Source organism: Cryptomeria japonica, chromosome 7 (genome assembly GCF_030272615.1).
Source record: "Cryptomeria japonica chromosome 7, Sugi_1.0, whole genome shotgun sequence".
Classification (NCBI taxonomy): domain Eukaryota; kingdom Viridiplantae; phylum Streptophyta; class Pinopsida; order Cupressales; family Cupressaceae; genus Cryptomeria; species Cryptomeria japonica.
In genome coordinates, this window is record NC_081411.1 from 250,330,119 (window position 1) to 250,343,174 (window position 13,056).

Sequence of the window (13,056 nt, forward strand, 5' to 3'; positions counted from 1 at the left end):
AATTGGTTAATATGTCAAGGCAATGTTATTGCAATATCAGAAATATCTTGTGGGAAGTTTATTGTATGGCCAGAATATTTGTATTGGCCTCCCCTTGCATGTGTTACTTGTAAAACAGGGGCAATTCTTGATATGAGCATTTCTTCTACCTGAGAGAGAGAGACTTTAAAATAGAAGGTTGCTCACTTGGGTCCATATTGTTCGATAATGAGAAGGGGTGGAGGCCTTTTTCACCATAACATCTCATGCACACAACTACATGATTGATTTTTTTAATAGTCATGCCCACATACATTTCTTTGCAGACAAAACATGGCTGTGTGACCTCCAACATATCAATCTTTTTTGTGGAAATTAGACAATGTATTTGGAAATGAAGCAGCCTTCATACCAAGTTCAGGAGTAGTAGAAAATGTTTGAAAGAGATTAATTTGCTCAAGATCAGTGTCTATTGTTTCTAATAACTATCCTGGGTTATTAGAAGGTCTATGAAGTGCATGATGCTTCAGTTGTCATTTCTTCGAGAGATCAGCTCTGCTCTTTGCATAATAAGTTCTATTGGTCTCGCTTCTCCTTAATTTGATAGCATCAATTTCTTGAGGGCAAGGCTAGATAGATATCTAATATTTTAAAGAGAGCAGAGGTATGTCAGAATTTTCATAATTGAAGGTAGTTAACTTTGAAGCATGTATGAAGAATGTATAAGAATTGAAAATTGCTTTATGTATGCTTATGTGATTTCAGAGGATTTGTTCTGTATGTAAACTGCTTTTGTTGTGATTATTTGTATGTGTAATTATCTGTTCTGTTGTTTTGTTGCTCTTGTTGGCTCAACTTATATGTACAACTTTACTTGAAATATATGGGTTGTCGAAAGCCATAAATTGACTGTCTAGTGCTGAACTGCGTAAATATGTTGCTGCTAGCAAGTTGGGTTTACAAAAGGTAGCATTGTCATATAGCTATGTATAGATATAGTATTTTTTGATGTTTCATGATTTTAAAAGCATGATTGTAATATAGGTATGCAAAACTATAGTAAATTTTGATACATATAGATGTATGTATACATATACACATGTACATATACATATAGTTCAAAAATTCAAGGTTTTGTATATGAACATATGCACATATATAAGTACATGTATATATCAAAAATACTATAACTATGAATACTTATATATAGTTATGTACTGTATTGTTAAACAGATAGGTATAAGACCAGAAAAAGAGCAAGATATGTGCATATATGTCTAGTTTATGTGCAACCAACATACTGTCAACACATTTAAAATTAAAGACTATGACTGAAAATAACTAATGTCAAGAGGAAAACCTTTCAAACAGATAATTGGTAGATGTAAGAAATGTCCATATAGATTTTAAAAGCATGATTGTAATATAGGTATGCACAACTATAGTAAATTCTGATACATACAGATGTATGTATACATATACACATAATTTAAAAATTCAAGGTTTTGTATATGAACATATGCACATATATAAGTACATGTATATATCCAAAATACTATAACTATGAATACTTATATATAGTTATGTATTGTATTGTTAAACAGATAGGTATAAGACCAAAAAAAAGAACAATATACGTGCATATATGTCTAGATTATTAGCAAACAACATACTGTCAACACATATAAAAGTAAAGACTATGACTGAAAATAACTAATGTCAAGAGGAAAAGCTTTCAAACAGATAATTGGTAGATGTAAGAAATGTCTATATAGATATTTATAGAAGCACCCTTGTCTTTGTAAAACATGCTTGTTTGTATATGTAAAAGTACTAAACATGAAAATTAAGTAATAGTATAATTGTATTGTAAACTGGAAAGTTTAATAATTAGAAAAGATGCGTTATAATTTTAACTCTTTGTACTTAGGCACGCAATTTTTGCAAGTAATGCATGGCACTCAACCTTGAATTCAACAGGAGCAACTTTATTGACTTTGACTTTCATTTTCGTTTCTGAATTATATGTTTTAGTAGAAACCAGCAGTGTGAATGAATAGTAACATGACAGTGCTCTGTTGATCACTGAGGAAGGTGTTTCTGTTGTTGTTCCATCGTTTTGGAGTGCATAGAGTTGTTTTGCAGTTTTGTGTAGCAAGTGAATGCCACCCTCGTCAAATGCAGTGGCCCATAGAGTACCTATGGCATCTTGCAACTTTAGAGGCAAGAGGTAACTATAATTGTAGTCTTGCATAGTCATTTGACATCTAGAGCAAAACCATGAGTCATTAGCGTGATGTGTACACTTTTTCTTGCAAGGCCTTTCATTCACTATTAGTGGGCAAGCTGCATAATAGAATTTTTTGTCATTGGTATTCACAAAGCGCAGAACAGCTAGCAATGTTGTCTGAATTGTTTCTGGTCTGATACTCATCCCCTCACGGATTGAGGATATTGTCATTCTAGTATATCTGCCATCTATATGGATAGTTTGTGCAACAAAAGGTACAGCAAGCAAAGGGTCCTTTCCTCTTAATGTTAGAAGCTCTTCTTCTGGAAAATTTGGGCTGATATGGAATGTTGTTGCAGCTATTATGTTTATAAGCTTCCCATTGAAATAGCCAACAAGAGCATTATGTAAAGCAAGGATAAGCATACTATCCTTGGTCAACATATTTTTCAATTCCAGGCCCTTTTATTCTGCCATTGGACCCCATAAGTTGATGTCAATTGTTGAACCAAAGAGATCATTAATTTTCACCACACATTTTTGTATTTGACTGCCATCTTTCCTGTGTATAGGAACGATATTTCTATAGAACAAGACCAATTATGTCAACCAGTGTGTTATTTGTTAGATGAAACAATTCACTAATGGGTGTGAAAGGAGGAGTTTGTTGATCTGGTTGTTCTTCATTGGTGCAACATTTTAGTATGGATGTATCAGACAACGTGATTTCTAGATGGTTGTTTAGTTTGTTGTACCTTGCATTTGCCTCCTTAACAGATCCTTTTGAAATAATATAATGTGAACCTATGTCCACACGGTTAGAGTGTAACTTAGCTATATCATCAAAACATGTAATTCTAATTTCAGAACCATCACAATTGACAATGTCAAAGCTAAAGACATGGCCATTTTTGGTCATTGTGCTATATGCCTTAATACGCCTTTTATGAGTGACTCTCCCTTTTATAGTCCATTTTTTTTGGTATGGATTCAAAGTTTTGATAGGGCTTATATTTGGAGAAGTTGTTGTTTGTGGGGATGGCAATTTAGTTGCAAATTGAAGAGAGCGTTTAGATGTTGATGGTCTGTCATCAGACATAATTTTTGGTTGTTGTTCTTTGAATAGATATTCTGGTTTACCAAAGAATAGGCAATCAATTTGTTTGACTTCCAGACTAAGTATTACAATAGTCCTGTGGAAACAAAATACTTCTTCTTAAATTACTACTCATTATACATAAACAAAATTTAAAAAAGATGAAATGTATTGTATTTAATAATCATAGTTGATTTCCTACCTTGTGTTCCATATGTATCGGCATGTATAGCTCGATAACTAGACTATTGTGCCTATTTTTAAAATGTCTGAAAGTATAAGAGTAGCATATTTAGAAGGCAAGATTGCCAATTGCATGTATGTGCCATCAAATAAGACTAATTTATGTCTGTCAGTATCATCTTTGTTGTTCTGCATTTTCTGAAATGACAAGGCTTGCAGCAATGCTGAAGGAAGGTCATCCCCAGCATTGATAGATTGAATTGCAAAAGGGGTAGGGACATACTCTTGGTTTTTTGCCTACAAAAAATAATATGAGTATAGAGGATTTAATTTTAACAGCAACCAGCTCATATATTTCCTTACTTGTTAATGTAAAGTGTGCCTTTGTAAACGATGTAATCAAGCTATGTTATGTATACAGTATGTATATAGTTTTGTACTATGCCATCCAAAAAGTATGCATGCGATAATGAAAAGGATGGAATGGAAAAGACCAATGAACTATTCAAAAAAAGAGCATAAAAGCTTTCTATATTGAAATTTTTTCATAATATAGCTTACCAAATTATCAATAGTGGAGTGCTCTATGGGTTCAGAGGCAGCTGCTGAAGATGTCATTGTGCATATATACCTTTTGAGAATTAAAAGTAAATTATAAGCATGATGAATTGTAGTTCTTATATCAAAATACAATCACAACATGATGCAAGCTTATCAAAGGTATATATGCACAAGCAGTGTAAAATTAAGTGACCATAGACTAAAGTTGTTACAGTTTTTTTATTTATTCCATATGTTAAGGAATTGATCATAATGTGAGTGAAACATGCATTGAAAGTGATAATTGGTCATATTCTCATAAGCTTGGAAAAAATTGAATATGATATAATGATTTATATATTTGAGAGTATATTAACAAAATATGACTTTATCTAATCAAAGATCTTTGAAAATAAGGGATGCCTCTGTCTGTTTCGAATGTTAACCAAAAAAAGAATGTAACATTCCAAAGATTGAATAATCAGAACAACATAGCATCAACCCAAGCAACCTATCCAAGCTCGTTATCACTCCATTTAAATACTTTGTCTCCTAATGTGAAAATAACCATTGGATCAACTAATTGTTCAGTAGTTGGTATTGGGAAAGGTGCTACTTCAATATGATCTATGGTTGTTACAGCACTAGAAGATGTAGAGGATTTATGTTCGTAGTGGGCAATTATCTTTCTGAGGTTACTCTTTAGCTTGTTGCTTTCTTGTAACTTGCTTTCAATTACAGTGTTGATGTCCTTTGTTGCTTTCAAACTTGTATCCATTGTTGAAATTTGATAGTGTTAGTGTCGATGTTTTCTGTTTTAATGACAAAGTGGAAATGCATCACTACAAAAAGTGAATATACAAGAATAATAGAGAAAATATTTAAGTAGATCACATTTTTTTTTGTCAACCATAATGAATTTACTATTAACTAACTCTAAAAACTTGTAATAATAACGGCAACACATTAAGTTGTGTAAATTGTCATCTATATGTATACATGCATATATATTTAAGTATGAACATGAATGCTTTCAGTGTGCAACGTAAGTATGCAATTTTACAATTATAAGAAAACCATAATTATAAATATCAGTTACAATATATTAATTTTCTAAATATCGAACATTTGTCAGTGGTTACTTAACTTGGAGATTAAAAGCCTTCATGTGCACAAAGTCAGTTATCTGGTTTGTGTTACCCTGACCAAATATTTCATGATTCAACATTGTCTTGTAGTCATCTCCATACATGGGCTCTGTTGGCAAAGAAATGCTATCTTTAATGATTTCATGTAAAGGCTGTGCATGAAAGTTGGCATTCTCTATGGCTGGTTGCAACCTTAAAATGTAATTTGTGACAATCTTATTCTCTGTTTCGCAAGTCATATTGTCTTTAATGATGTCTTTAATGATTTTATCCTCGAGGCTGTGCACGAATGTTGACGTTCTTTATGGTTGTTTGCAACCTTAAAATGGAATTTTTTTTGTTGTTGTTGCCAATATTTCGCTCTGCAATTTTCGCTCTTGAAATGTTTGCATAGATTTTTGGGTTTGGTTCTCGTTGTGACTATTTTATTGGCCTTCCTTGTGAGCTTGACACCGTTAATGGTTTAAAGTTGCAAGGTAAGGTTCTATTTTTTTTAAATACTTTTTTTATTTTGTATTGCATTTTCGTTTATAGACTATTTTTTTTTCTTGTTCCATGTGCTTGCAGGGTTGCTGCTTTGTTTATGTTATTTAACTATTTGTGGACGTGACTACTTTCAGACTACAACATAGAGTACACTATGTACATATACATACATACATGTCTATATGTACATATATGCATATATATATGCGGACATGTGTGTATTGATATACATGTATAGATGCCTACACATGCATGTATATATATATGTACATATGCGTATGCACATATATATACAATTTTTTTATGTTTTTTTACAAACTTTACAATGGAACCACAAAAACAGAGAATGAATAAAACCATATATATAGATGTATATATATACGTACACATGTTTATGCATACATATATATATATATATATATATATATACATATATATATATATATATATATACATATATTGATACTCTAACAATTTCTTAATCTCTGCACACATAAAGAACGTCGACAATCATGCACAGCCTTGGGAACAAAATCATTAAAGGCAGCGTTGTTTGAGAAATAGAGCACATGCATGGAGATGACCACAGGAAAACATTCTTGACAAGAGCAAATGAAATTAGATTTTAGGGATCTAACCAGCAACCTGTTTCATTTGGCTCCTATGGTTTGTTTGTGAGCTTGACGCGATGAATGGTTTGAATTTGAAAGGTAAGCTTGGGTTTAATTTAAACTCTTATTTGTTTTGTAGTGCAATTTTTGTATGGTTTGCTTATTTTCCACTTTCCTCTGCTTTCAAGGTTGTTTTATTGTAAGTATTTTGCTCTGTAATTTTTCATTTAGTCTTAGGTTTTGTTTTAGCTATGAGTAATTATTGCTTTGTGCACATGAAGGGTTTTAATCAGTAAGATAAATTGATAAAATGGTATATATATGTAGATCATGTGTTTTACACTGGAAAAATTCTCAGACTACAACATACAGTACTCTATGTACATATACATATGCACATGTCTATATGTACATACATGCATATATATATATATATATGCGTACATGTGTGTATTGATATACACACATAGATGCCTACACATACATGTATGTATAAATATGTACATATACATATAACAGTACTTAAATGTGTTCTAAAAATATATATATATGTATAGTTTGTGTTGCATTCACACTACAGTGTAGTCTTGCATCGACACACACACACACACACACACACACACACACACACACACACACACACACACACACACACACACACACACACACACACACACACACACACACACATATGCACACACACACACAGAGATATATATACATATATTGGTACTCTAATAATTTCTTAATATTTGCACACATAAAGAACGTTGACAGTCATGCACAGACTTGGGGACAAAACCATTAAAGATAGCATTGTTTGAGAAGCAGACCACATGCATGGAGATGGGCATAGGCAAATATTCTTGACAATAGCGAAAGAAATTACATTTGATGGATCGAACCAGCAAACGGGAAAAAATCTAACATAAGGTAGAATTTCATTAGTAACAGAATGGTCAAAATCTAAATACCTGAGAAAGTGACTAGAGACAATGCAGATTGAAAGTAATCATGTTCACCAAGATTTAAATAACATAACAAAAGTAAGAATCCTACAAGCAGAGCATATGCAGAAATAAGGATTGTATCAAATAGTGCATTACAAAATTTGAAAAATTTAATAACAAAATAAACAAGTACCTGGCAATGTAAAACCATTAACACCGACAACCTCATAAACAAGCCCAATAAAAGAATCCGCATTGGTGTAGATAACTAGACATGAAAAGATTAAAACAAAGTAATAAACTCAAATGACTAAATAGCTACAAATAGCAAAAAGCAAACTAAAACCCTTTTAACCTACAACAAAAGACACAAAGTAGCAACCTTGGAAGTACACTAAACTAAGAAATAACCAGAGTATAGAAAAATGGACTACAAAACAAAAAAAAATCTAACCAAAGGAAGAAATTACCTTGCAAATTCAAAACATACACCGAGAGTGACAAAAAAATCTAAGTCAACAAGTATATCCAAAGCAATGTGAAAGTGCCCAGGAAATTGAAAGTAATCAGGGCCACAAATAGTTAAATAACATAGATGAAGTAACCCCTGCAAGTAGAGCCAAGGAAGAAATAAGCAAAGTATAATAAAAAAGCATTACAAAACCAATTAGATTTTAGGGTTCCAAGGGCACATAAAGAATCTAAATAAAACCAATTAGATTTGAGGTTTCCAAGCGCGCATAAAGAATTTAAATAAAATAAACTGTATTCCTATCAAGATGCAAAAGAGATCAACTGGATCATCATTACATATAATGTGGATGAGCCTACTTATATTTAATGACATGTGGCTCAATGAGAAGCAAGGGTAGGTAGGGGTAGGTAAGAGAAACAAAAAATTATTCCACATGAGGTGGATCACCCATCGAAGGTGGAATGTAACAGCAAGATCACACCATAAAAGGTGGAAATTCTCTTGCATACACACTCCCAATGTAGCACATCTCCCAAAGTGTCTCATATGCAAACTACAATGTTATGCATGTACCTAAGTAGACTTAAGTAAAGTATAATTATATCCAAGATGAATAATTACACCAACACCACCCCTTAAGTGCAACTTATGGGAATGCATTTAAGTCTACAAGGAAACTAAGCAATGCAAGATGGGTCTCGGCTACATGGTCATGTTATGTACCCATATATAAATGCAAATGCATGTAAACCAATGCAATCTCTCATAAAGAAGAGAAAGAGGGAAAAACCCAATGGGAAAAAACCCTCCCCCAAAAGAGAGATGAAAACTATACAAGAGAAATTTCATAGAAGTATGTGAAGGACCAAATCCTATGTGAGGAAAAATTCCCCCCCATATGAGAGAAGAAGAGAAGCTAGGTAGCCCCCCCTAAATCTAGAATCTGCACCAATGGTAGAAGCTTGAAAATGAATGAAGAAACTGCTCCATGAACATTGAACAACGTTCCTCCCCTTGGGAAGAAACAAAACCGGAGGTGTATCCATGATGTCTACCCCCTTTAATTTAATATATCAATTTTTTATTTTTTAAATTTATTTTAAATATTTAATAAAAAGTTTTACAATCAACCCCTCATTTTTAAAAAAAAATATATTTTCTCGGTAAAAATGAATAATAAAATTTGCAAAAAAAAATATTGTTTTTTTAATATTTTTAACAAATCGTACCATACAGCCTAATAGGCTGATTTTTTCCTCCAACCCCAAAAATCGATTTTTACCCAATACAGGCGAATTTTAGAGTCAAAATTCACGGAAATGGCCACCCGAACACAATAGAGAGGTCGGATTTGGTTTACAACGCCTCCAAAAGAAGATGCTCCTCAGATCTTCCTCTTGACCTCCTTAAAAATCTCTCCAAAGGTGATGCAAAGGTGCTCCAACCGCTCTGATACCATGTGAGATTACGCTTGAAGCAACCAAGATCAAAGAGACCACAAGATAGCATAATGACGAGAGAGATAACATGTGACAAGAATAAATTGTATTCCAATCAAGATGCAAAAGAGATCAACTGAATCATCATTACAGACAATGTAGATGAACCTGCTTATAAAGGCAAGGCTAAGACACAACAGAGCACACAATTATGATATGTTGCTCAATGCAATGCAAGGGTAGGTACGGATAGGTAGGAGAAATAGAAAAATATTCCACATGAGGTGGATCACCCACCGAAGGTGGAATGTAACAACAAGATCACACCATAAAAGGTGGAAATTCTTCTACATACACACTCTCGATGTAACACGTCTCCCTAAGTGTCTCATATGCAAACTAACAAGATTAAATACTGATTAGCATATTAAGTCTAAATGATATCCTAATTTAATTATGAAATTAAAATATTAATATTTCTTCATATTTATGATATTCTCGTGTTCATTTGATGTAGCTAATTGTTTTGTAAAATTAAAGATTTTGTTGGATAAAAACTTTCTTTCTCTTACTTTGATCATGATAGGAGATATTTTATACAAGCATAATATCTAGATAATTAACGAAATAAATCACATTTTAATGATTAAGATTTTCATATGAGATGATCATTGAATAACATTTCTATACACATTATAAACATTGTTATAATGTTTGAGATGATGGTTATATCAAGTCATCATGTTTTTAAATCTATACAAGTTAAATTTGAAAAAAACATTTTACCATTTAATTAACTAACCAATCAAAAATAAAGTATTATGTCACATTTATCATTAGAGGAGTGAAAAAAAAACTATCATTATCTACCACACATGTAGTTTCAATAGTTTCTATAAAATAAAAGTTCTAGAGAATTGGCATTGAATTGCTTTGAGAAATATATTTAATAAAAGTTAATAAACAATCAAGCCAGAAATATTTATGAAATAGACTAACCATCCCTTTTTGATACCAACAACATGTATTGTATAAGAAAACCAACAACTATTCAATTATACATACAAGAGGTGTACTCCACTATCTACTACAATTCATCTAATGGTACCTTTAGCTCTAACCTAATATTTATTGTTCAAGTTGTGCTTTTGTAAAACAAGCACTCACGTTTTATAGAGTAAATATTCTAACTCAATTCTTTCTCATTTTATGTATATTTTTATTTCAATTTTATTTGTCAATAGTATTATAATTCCATTGATTCAAGAAGCAAAAATTATTTTATTATACTACCGTTTTCTATTGTTTTTATTATTAGATCATTTTAGAAGACTTGCTAAGTATAACTGGCACAAATTCTCTTTATCTCTCCTCCAATAAATAATAATAGAATTTTTTACATACATTATCTTTATCTATAGCTCGATGCGCTAGAAAGGATTCTCTTTTAATCATTTATCTAAATTATTTTATTTGATATTGTGAGTGGTGAATGTTTAATGTAGATAATTGTAAGAATTGAGGGAAAACATTTGTGCTTCTTATTTAAATGATTAAACACACTTGAAAAGTATTAATAGAGTTTGGAGTATTTAACCTAGAAATTTTTTTAAGCTACTAACTTAGTGATTGCGTCTTACATTGGTAGATAATACTTCATGCATTTTGTATGCACTATTCACACAACACCTTTAACAGGCATAACTAAAACTATTGCAGTTAAAAGTGGATCTCAACAAATGTCTCAAAATTGTAACTAAGGATGAATTGCATGAATGGTGGTGCATAGTAGTGAACTTGAGATGAACGGTTAAACTCGAGCATCACTTGTCAACATACTCCCCCTTGATGCTAAGAAGGATTGCAAGATTATATCAAAGTTTTATAAACTGAAACTATGCAACTCATTGTGTAACATTACCATCACTTTCAACTTATAGACCCACATCTAGTACATTTGTCATAGAAGTCAAGTACCCATTTACTCATCTCTCTCACTCATGATAGATAACAAAGCTTCCCACTTCCTTCTCTAAAATAGAGAAGAGATCACAGCCTTTCAAATTACATGGAATGCTTTAGTATGGTAATCATAAGAAGAAATCATTAACCAATTAACTCAAACATTAAAACCTTGATTTTAGACTACTTCTATTTACATACAAATATTTAGGAATGTAAAACCTCTTGATCATATTTGTTAAATTTTTCCATCTAGTTCTAGTAGTGTTGCTTAACCATTCAATATGACAGTTGTTGCACTTCCACTTTCTAGATTCCTCATTTGTCCTAGGTTTTCCTCATACCTTAGATGCAAATTGTTTTAAGGGTGATTCTGGATCAAAGGGACCCTTGGCCAATTTTTTCAAGATTTCAGAAGGGTGGTTGAAATTTCCACTCCCAATAGAACTTGTTCCATTTTTACTTGCCCCAACTTCTTCTCTGTTAGGTTCATTAGATGATTCATTTTCTCTATGAATCTCAGCCTCATCATCCTCACTTAAGGTGTTAGAGCTCATTTTCGTAGTGACAATGATGCTACAACAAACAATTTTAAAAACAGAAACTCTAAAAATTTTAATGCAAACATTTTTTTTTTTAAATATTAGAACTATTAGTAAATTTTTAATTTTTGTTTGTTTGAAGTTGAATATTAATAATCAACTTCATTCTTAATGATGTTTATTATTAATATTCAACTTCAAGCAAACAAATTTTTTTCAGTTTCAAAGTTTTTTTTTCCAAAATTATTTGTTTCTAATGGCTGCAATTTGGTTCTTGAATCAAAAACTATGACCTATTAACAAAAAAAAATTTAACGAATATAGAATGGAAAATGCCCACCTTCAATATTGCAGAAAGAATGAAGAAGGTTCATCTAATCCTCTTCCAAGCTTGCTGATCCAACTTTCAATCCACCTTCTTGGTTTCCAAGCTAGAGAAAATCAGATGTTTTAAATTTTTTTGTGGTTGCAAAAGACTGAAATGAGACTAAATGTCTCTTTTATGAGATTTTTACCATTTTAGGGTTATGTTTACCAAGGCATTGTTATGTTTTAATATTTTTTAAAATCTTTATTTTATTATCACTGCAAGAGACACTTGGGTGTTTCTTTCCCCGGTGAGGGACGTCTAGGCATCCAAGAGATGTCCAAGCATCTCTTCTGGGAGAGACGTCTCTCTCGCGCTCTTGGATGGAAGAAACGTCTCTTCTCTGCCTGAGAGACGTGGCGGAGATGGAGGTGCGGTGGAGAGACATTTTGGATTTGTCTCCCTGTCCAAGAAACGTCCCTATCTCGAAAACTCAAGGATGTGCCCCTGTGGAACACTGCACAAGACCTTTTTCTCATGTAAGGACAAAATTTGAGCGATGTAACAAATTGGATCATGAGATGGATCAATTTAATAAAGTTTTGAAGAGCTCCTAATATGTCCACCATGAATAACAGATATGGGGTATATTGACATTAAGTGAAAATTAGGGCCTAGGGCATATCTAAGCTATAAGTAGGTGGTGTTGCAGTTGAGAGCGTAGAGGTTGGGTATCTAGATAATTTAAAAAGTTGACGTAATTCATCACCAATGAAATTTTCAAGTTAATACTTGAGAGAAGTTTGTTACCATCCAAACTCTCACCACAAGGTCCTGATAGTCTCTGCACTAGCCATCTATTTTACCACCCAAACTCTCACATTTTGAAAGGTCCGACCTAGATAATTGAAGTCATTAAAAAGTTTAACTAAATTAGAGCATTTGATAGGATTATCATTTCCAAGCAACTAAGCTTACCAAAACTATCTGGAAGTTTGCATAAACTGTGGCACTCATACAATAGTAAACTTTTTAAATTCTCCAAGGCAGTATACCTCTAGTTTGTCTAGTCCTGATGAGTCCTTTCTAGAGTACAAAGTGTCCCAAA

General features: G+C 32.3%; 1 protein-coding gene across 1 annotated transcript; it reads right to left on the reverse strand.

Annotated features, from left to right (window-relative positions):
* Nucleotides 1–1,891: 1,891 nt before the first annotated feature.
* Nucleotides 1,892–11,656, reverse strand: LOC131856639 (replication protein A 70 kDa DNA-binding subunit A-like). The gene is made up of 2 exons (XM_059208489.1): nt 11,444–11,656; nt 1,892–2,584 (listed from the first exon to the last, which is right to left on the reverse strand). The coding sequence occupies exons 1-2, from the start codon at nt 11,654–11,656 to the stop codon at nt 1,892–1,894; spliced, it is 906 nt and encodes a 301-aa protein (XP_059064472.1).
* Between the last annotated feature and the right edge of the window lie 1,400 nt (nt 11,657–13,056).